Raw genomic sequence first — 21,921 nt, forward strand, 5'->3', positions numbered from 1 at the left:
ATGGGAAAATAAGCAAATAAAAAGAGCTCCCAAAAATGCTCTAAAGGATAACAGCAATGCCAATTATTAGAACATTCTGCAAAATTTTGATACATTAAAACAATATGGTACTGGTACATGATTCAACAAACCAGACAGAACAGAAATTCCAGAAACAGACCCAAATATATATGGAAATTTAATGTATGAAAAAGACAGCACCTCAAGTCAGTGTAAACACGAATTTTTTACAAATGGGTATTTGATAGCCATTTGAAAAATATTAAGTTGAATCCTTAGTACATGTCATAGCCAAAGAAAACTCCAAATGGATAAAAGTTCTCCATGTAAAAAATAAAACCATACAAGTATTAGAAGGAAACATCAGTGAATCACTCTGTAACTTCAGAGTTGGGGTTGCCTTTCTAAGACTCACAATCCAAGAGCCATAACAAAAAAAAAAAAAAATCCCATTAGATAAATTTCAAATTTATACATGGCATAAACATCACACACAAAGTCAAAAGACAAGTGAAAAATGGAAAATATTTGCAAAGCATATGAAAAACAGTATATCACTCTAACAGCTCCTAGAAATTGAGAAAAAAAAATGAGCACAGGGTACAAACAGATAATTCTCTCTTCAAAGTATAAGAAAAGGTGTTCAATCTTACTCAGAAAAGTACTACATTTGGGGATAGTTTCTTATTTAGCAATAAATAACTAGTAAACTGGATATTAAGTGATATGAAAATCCATTGATCAGGAAAGAGAGACATCATTAACTGAAAAAGAGCCTGTTACAAATAACATGTACAGGACATGTTATTTAAGCATGGAAATAATTTTAATAAAAGGGAAATCTCTGAAATCATGTAATAGGTAGGCCCTGAAAGAACATGAGCCAAAAACACATTTATATTTTTGTCTACTTAGGAAAATTCACTGTCACTGGTATGGCTTAAATTATGTCTTAAAGTCTTTTTTTTTAAATTGTAATTGTGAAATATAACATTTGCTAAAAATTGATAATCTCAAAGTACACTTTAACAAGTAGTTATAGAACAAATTTAAAACTATGGCATGGGTTACAGTTGCACGATTTCAGTTATTTCTTTCTAACTGGACAATTTCATTCTAACAAAACATACACATGTACACAGACAGAAAAATCTAGAAAGACATATACTAAGTAATAAGGGAGGGATATATAACAAGTTAAACTCTGCACAGGTAAACTCCAGGCAGTGAAAATGTTTTTACTTTCATATTTTTGTTTTTCTATAATTTCTATGCACATAATACTGATTTTATAAATAATAAAATTTTTAAAAACATGCCTATTTTTTTTAAAGGTCTACAGCGTTTACTCAGTTGTCAGACAAAATGGGGCCAGGTCCAAAAGAGGTGAAAGTGTAAACTACTGCTATAACATCTAATAATCCATAAAATCTGGATAAAGCCAATCAACAGATCTTTGGGTTGTTTAAACACATAGCACAACATTTGGAAAACTAACCAATATGCATTTCAAGCACCACAAACAAAATAACTGAACACTACAAATAGTTTATTACAAAATTCTGTTCTAGATTTCTGAAAATTTTTGTCTTATAAGCAACAAAAAAATATATGAATACTATGATGTTAAGAAAATAGAAAAGGGGGTGGAGAAAGAAGGAAAAAAGGGAGGGGGGAAGAACTACATGAAATTATATCTCATCTAAACCTTCAACATTATATGAGGGGATTATAACACATAAATGCAAATCAACACAGGAATGGAACAGTTTATGATAGAGTGCAAAACTAAACAAGCACTGCCATTTACTTCTATTAGGAATAGAAAATAGCACAAGTTTTCTGCAAAGCAATTTGGCAATGTGCACTGAAGACCTTTCCAAAGTTCATATACAATGGTCCAATTCTATTTGGGAAAGGACAGTATTCAGAAAGTGCCTGTGGGAGGAAATGGAAATGACTGAAGGGTTGAGCAGTTATCCCCATTACATATGCAAAGTTTTTCACCAGGAACAGCAAAGCATCTATAAGAATGGAAGCCTTTTCTTTCTTTCTTTTTTATATTTCCCCATCACTGGCTTCATTAAATGTCCCCTTGTTAGCCCAAGTCATTGACTTGTACATTTCTGAAAACTCTTAAAGTAAAAATTATAGCCCACTTCACCATTCAGCTCCTCACATTTGAATGAAAGTACACTGCCCGGGGGGGATATTCCTAATCATACTGTTTCTTACAATTATTAAAGGAGTATGGAATAGAAATTCCTTCAGGTTAGGAGGCCCCAAATCCAGAGCAATGTATGATGTTCAAGGAAATGCCACCAAAAAGAGAATGAGAATGTGTTGTCCCTTGAATGCATTATGACTCAAGACTGAAGAAGAAATGTTTTCATAAAAATTGTGACACTTACCTAAAATGAGATGAAGCTTGGTTTCTGTCTGGAAAGCATAGTGCAACGTAACCAAAAATGGCGACTGCCTAATGTGCTCCAGGACTTGTCGTTCTGTCCTTGTATGCTCTGTGGTTTTGGCCTTTTGAACTATTGTTGCCTTCTTCAAAACTTTCATGGCATACAGTTTTCCAGTATCATGACCACTTACTTTACGAACTAGAAATACTTTTCCATAAGCTGAAAATAAAAAGAAAAAAATTCAAATGCTACAGTGTCAGAATAGTAATTTATTTGGAAGTTGAAAGTTAGAATGCATAAAAAAAAAAAACACCTTTTGAGGGAAAAAGTATCCTTAGTGGTATTTCAAATAGCTCTTTGATGGATTACACAATTTTATACCAAAAATATTCTAGGTTTAACCCTGAGTGTTTACATATCTAATCACTGCTGACGGTTATATCTTCACTCTTTTACTGTTATTCTCTCCTCAATATTTTTAGCTGTAGGAAACTAGCTTATTATAGTCAACTAACCACAACCCAACTGTGGAACAACTAAGTTTAGACATTGGATAAAACCTCTAGGTATATATATTTGCTGTTGATACAGACAAATGAAAACAGTTCTTAATAAAAATCTAATATACCATGTAAATCACGCACCTCAAGTACTCTTCTATATGTATCTTAAAAATAGGTATTAAGTAACATAAGTCAGAATTATAGAAACAAAAGAAATCTTCAGATACAAAAAACAGCAAAAGACCCTAAATTGCAAGCAACATAGACAGGAGCCCCTTTATATTCCTAGGCAGTAATTTGCAGCTCACTGAGTAAACCCAACATGCTTTCCATAAACTAGTGCTCCATTTGGCACAATCCTGGTGTGATGCAACTTCACCAGGTGGAGAAACTGGGCTGTGGACACTGTGCCTCACTAAGCAGAACCAGTCCTCTACATTTACCCAAAGTAGGGAGAGAGACGAAGCAGCAGGAAGAAAAGGGAGGAGGAAAGTAGACAATACTTTCCCCAGGAGGGAAAAGTGCAATCAATCTCTACAAATTATAAATTCTCTAGAGTTAATCTCTTTTAACAATGCAAATGCCTCCTGAAATGGCTAAGCTCAGTCACTTTTGAAGTTTGCTCTAATCACATCACTTGAGTTAGTCTGAGTATTAATCAGACCCATGTTTCCATTCATTCTGTCCACTCCTCTATAGTATTTAACATATAATTCTGGTCTAATTCACCTCTAGAATAAGAAAGCTTCAAAGGAAGTGCTCTTCTACCTGTCTGTTATTCTTTCCAGTACCTTCGGAACTAAACACCCACACATGATACACAGCAGATAAGTGACTGACTATAGGAACCATGCGAGGAAAAGGGTCAGTGCTTATTAAGGCCTTGTCTTTGTCAGAGATATCGTGCTAAGCTCCTTCCATATACTGATTCATTTCATCCTCAAAACAGCCAAAGCAGTTAGTACTTTTGATTTTTTTGGGGGGGAAGAGCGGTGGCATGGTTCAGGAACAGTTAGTACTTGTAATAATCCCATTTTACAGATGAGGAATTGGGTTCAGAATAGTTAACAAACAGGCCAAAAGACTCAGATAGGAAGTGGCAGACCAGATACAACCAAAGCATTCTGATTTTAGGAACCACACTTTTAACCATAAATGAATAACAAAATGATTCCTCCCATTTGTGATGTGTTCTGGATTTTCATCCAGATGTTCTGGATTTTAATAAAAGCAACACTATAAATTTACTGAACATATTCTGTAAGACAGAAAAAGTTCACAGAAGGTTTGTGCCTTATCTCATTGTAAACACGACAATTATAGGTTGAGAACTCAGCAAGACAGATGTGAACCAAAACAGAAGATATCTTTTAGAAGTTAACATATTAACCTCAAGTATACAAATGAAAAATGCCCATCTATTCAGAAGCACTGAAATAGAGCTATAAAATATTCTAATGAAGTGTACTATATCTTGCAACAGAGTGAGCCACTATATAAACTAGGGAGAAAGTCCTCAATAAACAGCCTTGTAACTTGTGTTCTTTACATTAACACCATCACCTAACCTAAGTTCCTATGCTCTCAAATTCATACTTTCACAGTGCGAGAGTCCTTAGAAATTATATCATCCATCTACTCTCTCCAATGCAGGTTCCTCCAACAACACCACTCAAAGAAGACTGTCCAGTTTTTTCCTAGGACTTTATAAGTCTTTCAGTATGTGTTTACTATGTGACAGACTGCTGGGTGTCAGAACCTGACATGTGAATATTTGCAGGCAGTTGATACATGTTAACTCATTCAATTATCATAACTTCCCTATAAGGAGGTGGGGATGACCATCTCATTTTACAGATGAAGCAAATGAAATATGGAAAAGTTGGGTCACTTGTCCAAAATTACACTTATCCATTCAGCCCAATTCCAGGCTCACGCTCTTAGCTGTTCTCCAGTTGCCTCCATAACATGAACCACCTCACAGACAACAGATAAGAAGTCAGACATTAACTAGAAGTCACAATGCAGACTGGGTGTTTTAAAAGTGGAAGGGACACAGTGCTAACTCTTCCCAAGAGCAGGAAGTTTTGCAAAGTGGCCCTCCTTTTATTGATGGAGGACTCTAAATGTTGGAAGATTTTCCAAACACTGAGTGGAAATAGGCCTCCTTATAATATTCATCTGTTAGTTCAACTTCCATTCCCCATGGACTTTCAAAAAGATGTTACTCTTCTATAATTTTTCAAATATTTAAAGACACTATCATGCCATCTCATCTAGACAAAACATCCTCCCTCCTCAAACCAATCTTAAAGTAATATGACTTTAAGACCTCTCACCACTAGAAGGTTCCATTGATGTGTTATCTGAGTTTGTAAAACAAGTATAAGAAAATATTTTTTCTTTGATTTATTTTCCGTTACTTTAAAACATGTTATACGAAATCCATATAAGCATGAGGCAGCATAGGATGCTGATGTATACGGCCAAATAAAAATTTGGTGTGGGTGAAACTATAAAAATCTATATTAAAAAATTGTGAAAAAAATCTAAAAGGATTCTGTACTCCAATTACTTTAAATATGTCTAGTTTTACTCCACATTAAAGAAACCAAAACTTTAGTAAGAGATGATGCATTACCAACCAGTGAGGTTTATTCAAAATAGTCAAACCAGTGAACTTATTCTCAAAGAAAGGGCCCTGTGCCTACATCCAAAGATAAGCAAGTGAATGTATATTTATACATTTTAAGAGGAAAGTAATATGTTCAAAGTATATATATAACTTTTTTAATGAGTCTCCATTTGAACCAACTTTTTTTTACCACAAGTACCAAATTTTGTGCTGGTCTGAAACTGTTATGTACCCTAGAAAAGCCATGCTCTTTTAATAAAATGACACATAAACACAAACAGAATCTCAATGAAGAGATGGAAATTATGAAAGAAAACCAAAAAAAGCTGAACATCACCGTAGCAGAAATTTAAAATTCCCTAGAGGGATTCAACAGTAGATTGAAGCTGGAAGAATCAGAGAACCTGAATATAAGATCAATGAAATCAGCAATGCTACTACTGCATTAGCCTGAATAATTAAAAACAAATTGTGTAATAATCTTCCTAGAATAGCACTTTCTATGTTTCTGACAAAACTCTGTGAGACTACATGTATTAAATGAGCTCACAGTTGACCTATGCATGCATTTATATAGATAACCCATGAAATCCATTAGGCCATTTCTTATCCCTGGTTCCAAATGACTTGAAAACCAGTTTTTCTAGTTGCAAAGAAGAAAAAGCTGCAAAGGAAACTTCTGTCCTATTGTGAGGTCTAGAATTAGAGATGATGATTAACTATGGATTTGATTACCAAGGAGTGACGGTTAACTCATGTATCAACTTGGCTAGGTTATACTGTTGAATTGTTAGGTCAGCAAGCATTGGCTTGATTGTTACTGGGAGGATATTTTGAGGATTTAAATCGTCAGACAGTTGATTACATTTATGGCTGATGACATCTACAATGAACAAAGGAGATTGCCTTCAGCAATGAGAGAGGTCTCATCCAATCAGCTGAAGTCCTAAAGGGAGAACTGATGATTTCAGCAGTCAGAAAGGACTTCTATCTTAATTCGGTCAACCAGCTTCTCCTGTAGAGAATTCCTCACAACCCGCACTGGAGTTTCCAACTTCTGGCCCAACCTTCCAGTTTCTGACATGCCAATATCCTCAGTCACATGCGGCAATTCCTATTATAAATTGCATAATATTCACATATTATACATATATCTTGTCAGTTCTGTTTCTCTAGAGAACTCTGACCAATATATAAAGGAGTGCATTAAAAGAAAAATAAAGGACAACTTGGATACAAGAATGATTAAGAATCATATTCATATATGGTTCGGTTTATAACTTCAGCAAAAAGGCTATTTTCCTAATTAAATCAGTGTCTTCACGGTAGCTGATTTTAAACACCTGGTGGATGACTGTGGTCTCCCCACCCACAACCCCACGATCCCCATCCCTCTGTTGCTGTGAATACTGGATGCTAAGGGCTCCCACTTCCCCTCTTCTCTGGACAAGAGCTCAATGTATAATAGGTGTTGCCTTACTGTGAAGCTATATTCTGCAATCCCTTACCACACCCCAAATCAAGCACCCTGCAGCCAATGACTGGCATGGGGACAAAAGTGATCCCTCACTCTTCGTCAAAACTACTTCAAGAACTCAGGCTAGAGACTGACTGCGAGACTCTGCTGCGGTGAGATCCACGAGTGGCGCGCGCTTCCCCGAGCAGTGGCAGCTGGAGGCCGGAGCTCCTCCCTCCCTCCTTCCTGGGCCGGCTGAGAGTCTCGGAGAGGCAAGTTTCCCAAGCCGCGGCGGCCGGCGCCCCTCTTTTGCGGGTGGCTTCCTGGACCGGCTACGAGTCTCGGATCAGAGGGCTACCCAAGCCGCGGTGGCCGGCAACCGGCGCCCCTCCCCCGCGGGCGGCTTCCTGGTCCGGTGGCAAGTTCCCCAGAACGCGGCGCCCGGCAACCGGTGCCCCTCCCCCACATGCGGCTTCCTGGTCCGGTGGCGAGTTCCCCGGGCCACGGCGGCCGGCGACCTGCACCCCTCCAGGGAGAGGAGGGAATTTCCGACAGTGGCAGGGACTGGGTCCAACCAAACACCAAGAGGGGCATTAATAAAGGAGCCACATGCTCCCCTCAGGCCGCGGTGGCTGGCGCCCATACCACGCGCGGCACCCCGGACCAACTGAGAGAATTGGATCGGAAATCCCCAGGTCGAGAGAACGGTGACCGGGGGAATCCCTTCAAAACACGTGAGACAAACGTGTGCCACGAGCGCCACCTACTGGGCAGGATAAGAAAAACAGAGCCCAGAGATTTCAAAGAAAAATCTTCCAACCTGTTGGGTCCAACACCCAGGGAAATCTGACTAAATGCCCAGACGCCAGCAGAAGATAACAGACCATGCCCAGAAGATTGAAAATACGGCCCAGTCAAAGGAACAAACCAATAGTTCAAATGAGATACAGGAGCTGAGACAACTACTGCTGAATATACGAACAGAAATGGAAAACCTCTTCATAAACCAAATCGATAAATTGAGGGAGGACATGAAGAAGACAGGGCTGAACAAAAAGAAGAAATAGAAAAACTGAAAAAACAAATCACAGAACGTATGGAAGTGAAGGATAAAGTAGAAAAGATGGAAAAAACAATGGATACCTACAATGATAGATTTAAAGAGACAGAAGATAGAAATAGTGATTTGGAGGATGGAACATCTGAATTCCAAAAAGAAACAGAAACTATCGGGAAAAGAATGGAAAAATTTGAACAGGGTATCAGGGAACTGAATGACAATATGAAGCGCACAAATATATGTGTTGTGGGTGTCCCAGAAGGAGAAGAGAAGGGAAAAGGAGGAGAAAAACTAATGGAAGAAATTATCACTGAAAATTTCCCAACTCTTATGAAAGACCTAAATTTGCAGATCCAAGAAGTGCAGCGCACCCCAAAGAGATCAGACCCAAATAGGCATTCTCCAAGACACTTACTAGTTAGAATGTCAGAGGTCAAAGAGAAAGAGAGGATCTTGAAAGCAGCAAGAGGAAAACAATCCATCACATACAAGGGAAACCCAATAAGACTATGTGTAGATTTCTCAGCAGAAACCACGGAAGCTAGAAGACAGTGGGATGATATATTTAAATTACTAAAAGAGAAAAACTGCCAACCAAGACTCCTATATCCAGCAAAATTGTCCTTCAAAAATGAGGGAGAAATTAAAACATTCTCAGACAAAAAGTCACTGAGAGAATTTGTGACCAAGAGACCAGCTCTGCAAGAAATACTAAAGGGAGCACTAGAGTCAGATACAAAAAGACAGAAGAGAGAGGTATGGAGAAGAGTGTAGAAAGAAGGAAAATCAGATATGATATATATAATACAAAAGGCAAAATGGTAGAGGAAAATATTATCCAAACAGTAATAACACTAAATGTTAATGGACTGAATTCCCCAATCAAAAGACATAGATTGGCAGAATGGATTAAAAAACAGGATCCTTCTATATGCTGTCTACAGGAAACACATCTTAGACCCAAAGATAAACATAGGTTGAAAGTGAAAGGTTGGGAAAAGATATTTCATGCAAATAACAACCAGAAAAGAGCAGGAGTGGCTATACTAATATCCAACAAATTAGACTTCAAATGTAAAACAGTGAAAAGAGACAAAGAAGGACACTATATACTAATAAAAGGAACAATTCAACAAGAAGAGATAACAATCATAAATATTTACGCACCGAACCAGAATGCCCCAAAATACGTGAGGAATACACTGCAAACACTGGAAAGGGAAATAGATACATATACCATAATAGTTGGTGACGTCAATTCACCACTCTCATCAATGGACAGAACATCTAGACAGAGGATCAATAAAGAAATAGAGAATCTGAATATTACTATAAATGAGCTAGACTTAACAGACATTTATAGGACATTACATCCCACAACAGCAGGATACAACTTTTTCTCAAGTGCTCATGGATCATTCTCAAAGATAGACCATATGCTGGGTCACAAAGCAAGTCTTAACAAATTTAAAAAGATTGAAATCATACACAACACTTTCTCGGATCATAAAGGAATGAAGTTGGAAATCAATAATAGGCCAAGTGCCAGAAATTTCACAAACACATGGAGGCTCAACAACACACTATTAAACAACAAGTGGGTCAAAGAAGAAATTGCAAGAGAAATTAGCAAATACCTCAAGGCGAATGAAAATGAAAACACAAACATCAAAACTTATGGGACGCAGCAAAGGCAGTGCTAAGAGGGAAATTTATTGCCCTAAATGCCTATATCAGAAAGGAAGAAAAGACAAAAATGCAGGAATTAACTGTCCACTCGGAAGAACTGGAGAAATAACAGCAAACTAATCACAAAGCAAGCAAAAGGAAGGAAATAACAAAGATCAGAGCAGAAATAAATGAAATTGAAAACATGAAAACAATAGAGAAAATCAATAAGACCAGAAGTTGGTTTTATGAGAAAATCAATAAGATTGATGGGCCCTTAGCAAGACTGACAAAAAGAAGAAGAGAGAGGATGCAAATAAATAAGATCAGAAATGGAAGAGGAGACATAACTACTGACCTCACAGAAATAAAGGAGGTAATAACAGGATACTATCAACAACTTTACGCTAATAAATACAACAATTTAGATGAAATGGACGGGTTCCTGGAAAGACATGAACAACCAACTTTGACTCAAGAAGACATAGATGACCTCAACAAACCAATCACAAGTAAAGAAATTGAATTAGTCATTCAAAAGCTTCCTAAAAGAAAAGTCCAGGACCAGACGGCTTCACACGTGAATTCTATCAAACATTCCAGAAAGAATTAGTACCAACTCTCCTCAAACTCTTCAAAAAAAATCAAAGTGGAGGGAAAACTACCTAATTCATTCTATGAAGCCAACATCACCCTCATACCAAAACCAGGCAAAGATATTACAAAAAAAGAAAACTACAGACCAATCTCTCTAATGAATATAGATGCAAAAATCCTCAATAAAATTCTAGCAAATTGCATCCAACAACACATTAAAAGAATTATACATCATGACCAAGTAGGATTCATCCCAGGTATGCAAGGATGGTTCAACATATGAAAATCAATTAATGTAATACACCATATCAACAAATCAAAGCAGAATAATCACATGACCATCTCAATTGATGCAGAGAAGGCATTTGACAAGATTCAACATCCTTTCCTGTTGAAAACACTTCAAAAGATAGGAATACAAGGGAACTTCCTTAAAATGATAGAGGGAATATATGAAAAACCCACAGCTAATATCATCCTCAATGGGGAAAAACTGAAAACTTTCCCCCTAAGATCAGGAACAAGACAAGGATGTCCACTATCACCACTATTATTCGACATTGGGTTGGCGGTTTTAGCCAGAGCAATTAGACAAGAAAAAGAAATACAAGGCATCAAAATTGGAAAGGAAGAAGTAAAACTATCACTATTTGCAGATGATATGATACTATACGTCGAAAACCCGGAAAAATCCACAACAAAACTACTAGAGCTAATAAATGAGTACAGCAAAGTAGCAGGTTACAAGATCAACATTCAAAAATCTGTAGCATTTCTATACACTAGTAATGAACAAGCTGAGGGGGAAATCAAGAAACGAATCCCATTTACAATTGCAACTAAAAGAATGAAATACCTAGGAATAAATTTAACTAAAGAAACAAAAAACATATATAAAGAAAACTACAAAAAACTGTTAAAAGAAATCACAGAAGACCTAAATAGATGAAAGGGCATACCGTGTTCATGGATTGGAAGACTAAATATAGTTAAGATGTCAATCCTACCTAAATTGATTTACAGATTCAATGCAATACCAATCAAAATCCCAACAACTTATTTTTCAGAAATAGAAAAACCAATAAGCAAATTTATCTGGAAGGGCAGGGTGCCCCGAATTGCTCAAAACATCTTGAGGGAAAAAAACGAAGCTGGAGGTCTCGCGCTGCCTGACTTTAAGGCATATTATGAAGCCACAGTGGTCAAAACAGCATGGTATTGGCATAAAAATAGATATATTGACCAATGGAATCGAATAGAGTGCTCAGATATAGACTCTCTCATCTATGGACATTTGATCTCTGATAAGGCAGTCAAGCCAATTCACTTGGGACAGAACAGTCTCTTCAATAAATGGTGACTAGAGAACTGGATATCCATATGCAAAAGAATGAAAGAAGACCCATATCTCACACCCTATACAAAAGTTAACTCAAAATGGATTAAAGATCTAAACATTAGGTTTAAGACCATAAAACAGTTAGAGGAAAATGTAGGGAGATATCTTATGAAACTTACAATTAGAGGCGGTTTTATGGACCTTAAACCTAAAGCAAGAGCACTGAAGAAGGAAATAAATAAATGGGAACTCCTCAAAATTAAACACTCTTGTGCATCAAAGAACTTCATCAAGAAAGTAGAAAGACAGCCTACACAATGGGAGACAATATTTGGAAATGACATATCAGATAAAGGTCTAGTATCCAGAATTTATAAAGAGATTGTTCAACTCAACAACAAAAAGACAGCCAACCCAATTATAAAATGGGAAAAAGACTTGAACAGACGCCTCTCAGAAGAGGAAATACAAATGGCCAAAAGACACATGAAGAGATGCTCAATGTCCCTGGCCATTAGAGAAATGCAAATCAAAACCACAATGAGATATCATCTCACACCCACCAGAATGGCCATTATCAACAAAACAGAAAATGACAAGTGCTGGAGAGGATGCGGAGAAAGAGGCACACTTATCCACTGTTGGTGGGAATGTCAAATGGTGCAACCACTGTGGAAGGCAGTTTGGCGGTTCCTCAAAAAGCTGAATATAGAATTGCCATACGACCCAGCAATACCATTGCTGGGTATCTACTCAAAGGACTTAAGGGCAAAGACACAAACGGACATTTGCACACCAATGTTTATAGCAGCGTTATTTACAATTGCAAAGAGATGGAAACAGCCAAAATCCCCATCAACAGAAGAGTGGCTAAACAAACTGTGGCGTATACCTACGATGGAATATTATGCAGCTTTAAGACAGGATAAACTTATGAAGCATGTAATAACATGGATGGACCTAGAGAACATTATGCTGAGTGAGTCTAGCCAAAAACTAAAAGACAAATAATGTATGGTCCCACTGATGTGAACCGACATTCGAGAATAAACTTGGAATATGTCACTGGTAACAGAGTCCAGCAGGAGTTAGAAACAGGGTAAGATAATGGGTAATTGGAGCTGAAGGGATACAGACTGTGCAACAGGACTAGATACAAAAACTCAAAAATGGACAGCACAATAATACCTAATTGTAAAGTAATCATGTTAAAACACTGAATGAAGCTGCATCTGAGCTATAGGTTTTTGTTTTTTTTGTTTTGTTTTGTTTTTTTACTATTATTATTACTTTTATTTTTTTTCTCTATATTAACATTCTATATCTTTTTCTGTTGTGTTGCTAGTTCTTCTAAACCGATGCAAATGTACTAAGAAACGATGATCATGCATCTATGTGATGATGTTAAGAATTACTGATTGCATATGTAGAATGGTATGATTTCTAAATGTTGGGTTAATTTCTTTTTTTCCGTTAATTAAAAAAAAAAAAGAACTCAGGCTAAATCTAGACCCCAGTATCACCCACATACTTGCTTAGACCCTCCTCCTGCCCTATCCAGCTTCTATCACAGTTTCTCCTGAGAGCTACAATAAATCATAGGTACCTAAATCATTGTTTCAGGCTCTGGTTCAAGGGAACCCAACCTAAGATAGCATAATTAGAATTCAGTGTATATTTACAATAGGGTATCAATCAACACTCTTCACATGGAATCACTTTTTGATTATGACTTTAAATAACAGAAATATTTAACTTCTAGGATTTATATAAACACTGTAGTCTTACACAGAACCATAAGGTATAGTGGATTATACATATATGCAAAATTATAAACTTTTTAAATGATAACTTAATGAATACACCTTTTGAATGTGCTATATTAAGAGGAATACTTTCCAAACACCTAAAATAAAATGTCAAATGATGACTAAGTCATACTTTTAAAAACAGTTTTTACATGCATGACTCAACCAAAGTTTTTTCCTCTATTTCAAATTACCAAAAAGTAGCTGTATCTTCAAATTGTCTAGTGTACTTCCCAGTATCCACTAGTGACAAGTTAGCCTAGATGAATAGGTGAAACTATTTATAAATGAAATGTTTCTCAAAAGTCTACTGCAAAAAGATTAAGAAATCTAGACAGAAGATCAATAAGAAAACAGAAAATTTGGAAGATACTATAAACCAACGAGACCTAATAGACATACATAGAATACTTCGCCTGACAACAAAAGAACACACGTTCTTCTCTAGTGCACACAGATCATTCTCCAGGACAGACATATGTAAGGTCACAAAACAAGTCTCAATAAATTTAGAAATACTGAAATCAAATAATGCATCTTCTCCAAGTACAAATGTTTGAAGCTAGAAATCAATTAACAGATAGCAAAATGGAAAATTCATATATATATGTCAATTAAGCAATGCTCTCTTAAACAACCAATGGGTCAAAGAAGAAATCAAAAGAGAAATTAGGAAGCTTCTTGAGGCCAATGAAAATGAAAACACAACATGCCAAAACTTATGGGATGCAGCAAAGGCAGTTCTGAGACAGAAGTGTATAGCTCTAAATGCTGACACTAAAAATGAATACCTCAAATCAGTAATCTACCTTACAACTGGAGGGTCCAGAAAAAGAAGAACAAACCAAACTCAAAGGACAAAGAAAGAAGGAAAAACAAAGGTTAGGATGGAGATAAACGAAATATAGAAAAAAAAAAAGAATGCATGAAACCAAAAGTCAGTACTCTGAAACCATCAACAAAATTGATAAGCCTTTAATTAGACCAGTGAAGAAAAACAGAGAGGACACAAATAAAATCAGAAAAGGAAGGCATTACTGTTCCACAGAATAAGAGGATATTATAAACAACTGTATGCCAACAAACAGGATACCCTGAATGAAATGGATAAATTCCTACATTTGTGCAAACTACCTACATTGACCTAGGAAGAAATAAAAGATCTCAACAGACCAATAACAAATAAAGAGATTGAATGAGTAATCAAAAACCTCCAACAAAGAAAAGCCTGGGGCCAGACAGCTTCACTAGTGAATTTTATCACACATTATTTTTTTTATTTTTTATTTTTATTTTTTTGCTTGGGCAGGCATTGGCAATCAAACCCGGGTCTCTGGCACCGCAGGCAAGAATTTCTGCCTGCTGAGGTACTGTGGCCCACCCATTTATCACACATTTTAAGAGGAAATATGAGAAATCTTGTTGTAACTGTTCCAAAAAACTGAAGAGGAGGGAAGACTTCCTGACTCATTCTATCAGGCCAACATCACCCTAATATAAAGCCAGATAAAGACAACACAAGAAAACAAAATTACAGAACCAGTATTCCTTATGAACAAAGATGAAAAATCCTCAAGAACATATTACCAAACAGAAAAACTGAGATGCAGAGAACCAGAGACCATACAGCTAGTGCAAACAACCTAACGCGTCTCTTTCCAAACGGAAGCCTGGAGCCCTCAGCAGTGCAAGGACAGGGAGATGGGGAATAGGAAAAGCCAAGCCACATTCCATGAATGCACTACTCTCACGCGCATCAACCCTGCCCTACAAACCACGATTCACCCACTATCCACGCATCTGAAGCCTGTCACCTCACCCCTCCCTTACGTTCCAAACATAACTGTCCTGCCCCCTGTATGGCACAACCCCAACCCAGCCCGACCCACCTCTCCCACACAAGCGCACAGTCTCGCTCTGCCCCTCCCAAGACATGCTCACACATGACAAGCCACTCGACTTCCCCCTCCCCGTCCCAGCCCCCTGCAGGTGGTCGCCTGCGCATCCAGGCTGTGGGCAGTCACCTTCATGCCCAGACCACACCCGCCGCCAACCCAAGCAGTCATCACACAACCCTACCCTGCCCTTCAAGCTCTGTGCATGTGTATATCAGCATTTACCCGCATCCCAGATTCATACACACACACAATCCTGACAAACACTCCCAGCTCTGGGCAAACACTGAGCTGAGAATCTGGGACACACCCACTCTAGCCCACACAGGCACAACCATGCCCCGTTGCCCCTAAGCTCTGTGCACACGAACACCAGGGCTACACACCCGCAGACCCGCACACACACACTGCCACAATATCCACACCAGGGTCCGTGCATTGATATGCACCGACCTCTTGACCCCTGAACCTGCTCCCCTGCACCACACAGGTGCACATCATTGCCCCACCCCTCAACACAACTGCCCTACTCCCACACGTCATAGGTGCTCACATAAGTATCTATGATATATAGCCATTGCCATACACATGGGTGCACCCCTGCCCCAACCATGCTGCAACTGTGCAGCTGTGCCAGCCACAACCAGCCAACATCACCCAATCTTGATCCAAGTCGCACAACCCACATGACCTGTGCCCTGCTCCTACACAACTCATGCATCTGCATCCCGGTGTTCTGTGAGACCTCCACCTGCTCAAGGACACATCTTCAACTTACTCTCCCTGTGCACTGACCACTGTGCTCTGTACCACACACCATGATACCAACAAGACCCAAGCTCCACGAATCCACCTGCATCCTGTCTGTGCACCAGCTGCATGTATCCACACAGACCCCGACCTCACATCCATGCCCCACTGTGCCCTACCTCCGTGTGCTCCATGCTGAACCCTGCTCCTGTACTCCAAGGCCTCCCTGAGAAGCACCCCACCCCCACAGGCCTCACACTGCACCTCCACAACCTCATGCTCCATGCCCACAGGAACCAGTGTAGTGTTCTTGACACGTGCCTACATCTGCACTGCAACCAGTTACCACACTGTGTCCCCCACCCCATGCCCTGCATCTTGCTCCATATCCATCCCACAAATACAAAACTATAGACCACAGAACGAAATCAACTTCCAAAGTAAACCTATCAGGATATTTACATGCCTCAAAGGCAACAAAAGATCACTAACCATGTGAAGATGCAGGCAGATATAGCTGAGCCTAATAAACAAATTAAAATGCCGGATAGAGACAGACTATGGAACAACTAATCAATGATGTTCATATAACTCTGCTAAATAAAATAAATGGAACGGCTAATGACATAAAGGAGATCAAGAAGACACTAGAAGAGCATAAAGAGGAATTTGAAAGGATAAATAGAAAAATAGCAGATATCACACAGATTGAAGATGCTGTAGACCAAATAAAAAAATACACTAGTGACACATAATAGCAGATTTGAAGAGGCAGAAGAATGAATAAGCAAACTAGACCATGGGACAACTGATTTCAAACACTGAAACAACAAATGGCAAAAAAGACGTAAAAATCTGAAATGGATCTGCAGGGAAATGATGGACAAAACAAAGCACACAAATATAAGAATCATAGTATCCCAGAAGGAGAAGAGAAAAGAGCTAGGAAGATTAGTTGAGGATATATTAGGGGAAGATTTCCCAACCCTTATAAAAGACACAAATGTGCAAATCAAAGAAGCACAACAAACTCAAACAGAATAAATCCAAATAGGCCTACCACAAGACACATACTAATCAGCCTGTCAAATGTTGAAAAGAAGCAGAAAATTCTGAAAGTGGCAAGAGAAAAACAATCTACTACATACAAGGGAAACCACATAAGACTGAGTTCGAAGTACTCAACTGGCATTATTATGGAGGCAAGAAGGCAGTGGTATGATATATTTAAGATCCTGAAAGAGAAAGACTTCCAGCCTAGAATTCTGTACCCAGCCAAATTGTCCTTCAAAACTGAGGAAGAGATTAAAAATTTCACAGACCAAACAAATGCTGAAAGAATTTATCAACAAGAGACTGGCCCTAGAAGAAATACTAAAGGGAGTTCTACCAGCTGGAAAAAAAAAAAAAAAAAAAAAGACAAGAGAGGGAGGTATGTTAGTGGGCAGAGAATTGAAGAGTACCAGTAAGGGTAACCTAAGGGGTAAAAAAAGAAAGAGGGAAAAGAATATAGGAATCTGACAAATAAAATCCAAAGGATAAGACAGGAAAATCAAGAAACACCTTTTCATCTCTAGAGAACCTCTTTTGTTGCTCAGATGTGGCCTCTCTCTCTCTCAGCTGACAAAACAAGCAAACTCACCGCACTGACCCCACTACATGGGACATGACTCCCAAGGGTGTAAACCTCCCTGGTAACATGGGACAGAAATCCTAGAATGAACTGGGACTCAGCATCAAGGGATTCAGAAAACTTTCTTGACCAAAATGGGGAAGAGAGAAAGGAGACAAAATAAAGTGTCGTGGCTGAGAGATTTCAATAGAGTCGAGAGGTTATCCTGAAGTTATTCATATGCATTATATAGATATGCCCTTTTTAGTTTATTGTATATTAGAGTGGCTAGAGGGAAGTACCTGAAACTGTAGATCTGTGTTCCAGTAGTCATGTTTCTTGAAGATGACTGTATAATGATACAGCTTTTGCCATGTGACTATGTGATTTTGAAAACCTTGTGTCTGATGCCCCTTTTATCTATGGTATGGACAGGTGAGTAAAAAATATGAATAAGAAATAAACAAATAATGGGGGAACAAAGGTTAAAATAAATTGAGTAGATTGAAATATTAGTGGTCAATGAGAGGGAGGGGTAAGGGGTATGGCATATATGAGTTTTTTCTTTCTTTTGCTGAAGAGGTGCAAATGTTTTAAAAAATTGTTAATGGTGATGAATACACAAATATGTGATGATATTGTGAACCTTTGATTGTACCTAGGTCAAAAATGTTTGTATGTCAAGAATGTCTGTATTTTTTTTTGTTGTCTACAATAAAAATATTTTACAAAAAGAAAGGCCTTTTCAGTAATAACTTTGAATAGTAACAAACTAAACTTACTAATTAAAAGATGCAGATTGGCAGAATAGATTAAGAAATATAATCCAGCAACATGCTGCTTACAAGAGACTCATCTTAGAAACAAGGTTAAAAATAGATTGAGAGTGAAAGGATGGAAAAAGATATTCCATGCAAGTCGTACCAAAAGAAAGCAGGAGTAGCTACACTAATAACAGAGAAAATAAACTTTAAATGTAAAGACATCATAAGAGACAAAATCAGAGATGGATTGGCTTTTAATAAGAGAGGATTTATTTCATTAGTTCTTCACACAAAAGGCAGCTAACTTTCGACTGAGGTTCTTTCTTACATGGGAAGGCACAGGGTGATCTCTGTTGGCCTTCTCTTCAGGCCTATGGGTTCCAACAACTTTCCCCAGTGATTTCTTTCTGCATCTCCAAAGGCCTGGGCTGAGCTGCGAGTACTGAGATGAGGTATGATGAGCTGCTTGGACTGTGCTATGCTCTCTCATTTAAGTACCAGCCAATTAAGTCAAACATCATTCATTGCAGCAGGCATGCCTCCTAGCAGCTGTAATCAGCAACAGATGAGGTTCACATACCATCGGCTCATGTAATCAGCAACAGAACTAGGTGCCTTCACCTGGCCAAGCTGACAACTGAATCTAACTATCACAGTCACTATATATTAATAAAAGAAACAATTCACCAAGAAGAAATAACAATCATAAATGTTTATGCACCCAATGAAGGAGCTCCAAAGTACATGAGAAAGACACTGGCAACACTGAAGGGAGTGATAGACATTTCAACAACAATAGTAGGAGATTTTAATACATGTCATGGTCAGGTTCATGTGTCAACTTGGCCAAGTGGTGGTTGGGCAAGTGGTGGGTGGGCAAGTGCTGGCTTGTCTGTTACAATGAGGACATTTCATACAATTAAATCATGATCATGTCAGCTGCATCCACAGCTGATTCCATTTGTAATCAGCCAAAGGGGCATGTCTTCTGCAATGACTGATGCTTAATCTAATCACTGAAAGCCTTATAAGGAGGATTCAGAAGAGACAGGCTTTCCTGTTTCAGCTGTTGAACCTCTCCTGTGGAGTTCGTCCAGACCCTCCATCGGAATCGTCGGCTTCACAGCCGGATTTTGGACTCTGCATTCCCACGGTCATGTGAGACACTTTTATAAATTTTATATTTGCGAGTGTTTCCTGTTGATTCTGTTTCTCTAGAGAACCCTAACTAATACAATACACTACTCTTCTCTATAGATAGAACAACCAGACAGAGGACTAGCAAGGAAACAGAGAAGTTAAACAATTTGATAAATGAATTAGACCTTACAGACATATATAGGTCATTATGCCCATAACAACAGGATATACATTCTTCTCTAGAGCTCATAGAACATTCTCCAGGACAGATCATATGCTCAGGCACAAAACTGGTCTTTATAAACTTAAAAACATTGAAATTATTCAAAGCACTTCCTCTGATCACAATGGAATGAAGCTGGATATCATTTACCACCAAAGAATGAGAACTTTCACAAATATATGGAGATTAAATAACACTCTCAAACAACCAGTGGGACAAAGAATAAATTGCTAGAGAAATCAGTAGCTATCTTGAAACGAATGAAAATGAGAGCACAACATCTCAGATCTAATGGGATGTGGCAAAGGCTGTGTTGGTGGGGAAATTTATTGCCCTAAATGCCTATATTAAAAAACAAGAAAAAGCAAAAATCAAGGACCTAACTGCTCACCTAAAGGAACTTGAGAAAGAACAACAAACTAACTAGAAAGCTAACAGAAGGAGAGAAATAACAAAGATTAAAGCAGAGTTTAAACAAAAGAACAAAAACCAGAAAACAAAAGAATAGAATCAATGAAGCCAAAAATTGGTTCTTTGAGAAAAATCAGTAAAATTGATGGGCCATTAGTAAGGCTGATAAAGAAAAAAAGATAGGATGCAAATAAACAAAATCAGAAATGACAGGAAAGGCTGTTACCACCGAACCTGAAGAAATAAAATAAATCATAAGATACTATGAACAACCATATGCCAACAAAACAGACAACTTCGATGAAATGGACAAATTCCTGGAAGCACACAAATAAGATACACTGATTCAGGAAGAAATAGAAGATCTCAACAAACAAAACAATCACAAGTAAAGAGATTCAATCAGTCATCAAAAATCTTCCTACAAAGAAAATCCCAGGGCAACTGGCTTCCCAGGGGAATTATATCCAATTATTTTCCAAAAAGAATTAACAACAGTACTTCTCAAACTTTTCCAAAAAAGTGAGGAAAAGGAACATCTCCTAAATTATTTTATGAAGGTAACATCACTTTAACCCCAAAACCGGTTAAAGATGCTATAAGAAAGGAAAGCTACAGGCCAATCTCCCTAATGAATATAGATGCAAAAATTCTCAACAAAATATTAGCAAATTGAATCAAAAGCATGTGAAAAGAGTTATACACCACAACCAAGTGGGGTTTATACCAGGAATGCAAGGATGGTTCAACACAAGAAAACCAGTTAATGTAATACACCACATTAACAAATCAAAGGGGAAAAATCATACGATAGGACCACATAGGTCCTGAAATACAGAGAGGCCAGCCTCTCCAGGACATCAACTAGTCCCAACACCCTGTCCTATATTATCGACAGCCTCTTTCAACATGAAAAAAGTTAAAATGGGCATAGCTCAAATACTCCTAAAGAGTCAAAGAAAGATCAATGTTGATGGTGTAGTTATACAGAGAAGGCAGGGTTTAACAAATGAGTATGATTGATGATATTTCTTGTAGTCTCCAGTACCTTAGAGTAGCTAGAAGTAAAAATCTAAAATTGTAGACTTGTAACCCACACCAAACTTTGAAATCTATTCTACAATTAATTGTTGTGATGCAGTTTGCACTTTATTGCTTTTATGTATACATGGTATTTATCACAAAAAAGGAAAAAAAAAGAAGAAAGAGCATAACCAAGAAAACAGGATTTAACATTTAACAAATGAGTATGACTCTTGAGTCATTATGTTGATACTTCTTTTGGCCACCATTGTCTTGGAGCACTAGAAGAAAAAATGAAAAATTATGGAACTGTAACCCACACCAAACTTTAAAATCTGTTCTATAACTACGTGTTAAAATGTACTTGGCAATTTATTGCATTTTGGTACATGTGTCATATTTCACTATTTAAAAAGCATTTTATATATATAATTGAAATACTAAAGGGAATTTTGCCAGATGAAAAAAACAGACAGGAGAAGGAGGTCAGGAGGAGGGCCCAGAAATGAGCAGTATAACCAGTAAGGGTAACTTAAAGGATAAAAAGAGAAAGGGGAAAAGAATACACACCTCTGACAAATAAAATCCAAAGGATAAGACAGTTGATTCAAGAAACGCCTTTACAC

At 37.8% G+C, this 21,921-nt stretch overlaps 1 protein-coding gene across 16 annotated transcripts in view; it reads right to left on the reverse strand.

The window, feature by feature from the left end:
• Positions 1-21,921, reverse strand: part of RPS6KA5 (ribosomal protein S6 kinase A5) — a 328,971-nt gene that overhangs the window by 211,876 nt on the left and 95,174 nt on the right. For 15 of the 16 annotated variants that reach the window (XR_013160427.1, XM_077123333.1, XM_077123324.1 and 12 more), the window contains one exon: positions 2,412-2,630. Coding sequence is in view for 15 of the 16 variants with exons in the window: in XM_077123333.1 (XP_076979448.1) it covers positions 2,412-2,630 (219 nt within the window). In the remaining variant the exon portion in view is untranslated. Of the gene's footprint in view, positions 1-2,411; positions 2,631-7,161; positions 7,402-21,921 lie in introns of those variants that run through there. The other variant, XM_077123338.1, reaches the window with a different exon arrangement.

This window comes from Tamandua tetradactyla, chromosome 12, assembly GCF_023851605.1.
Source record: "Tamandua tetradactyla isolate mTamTet1 chromosome 12, mTamTet1.pri, whole genome shotgun sequence".
Classification (NCBI taxonomy): domain Eukaryota; kingdom Metazoa; phylum Chordata; class Mammalia; order Pilosa; family Myrmecophagidae; genus Tamandua; species Tamandua tetradactyla.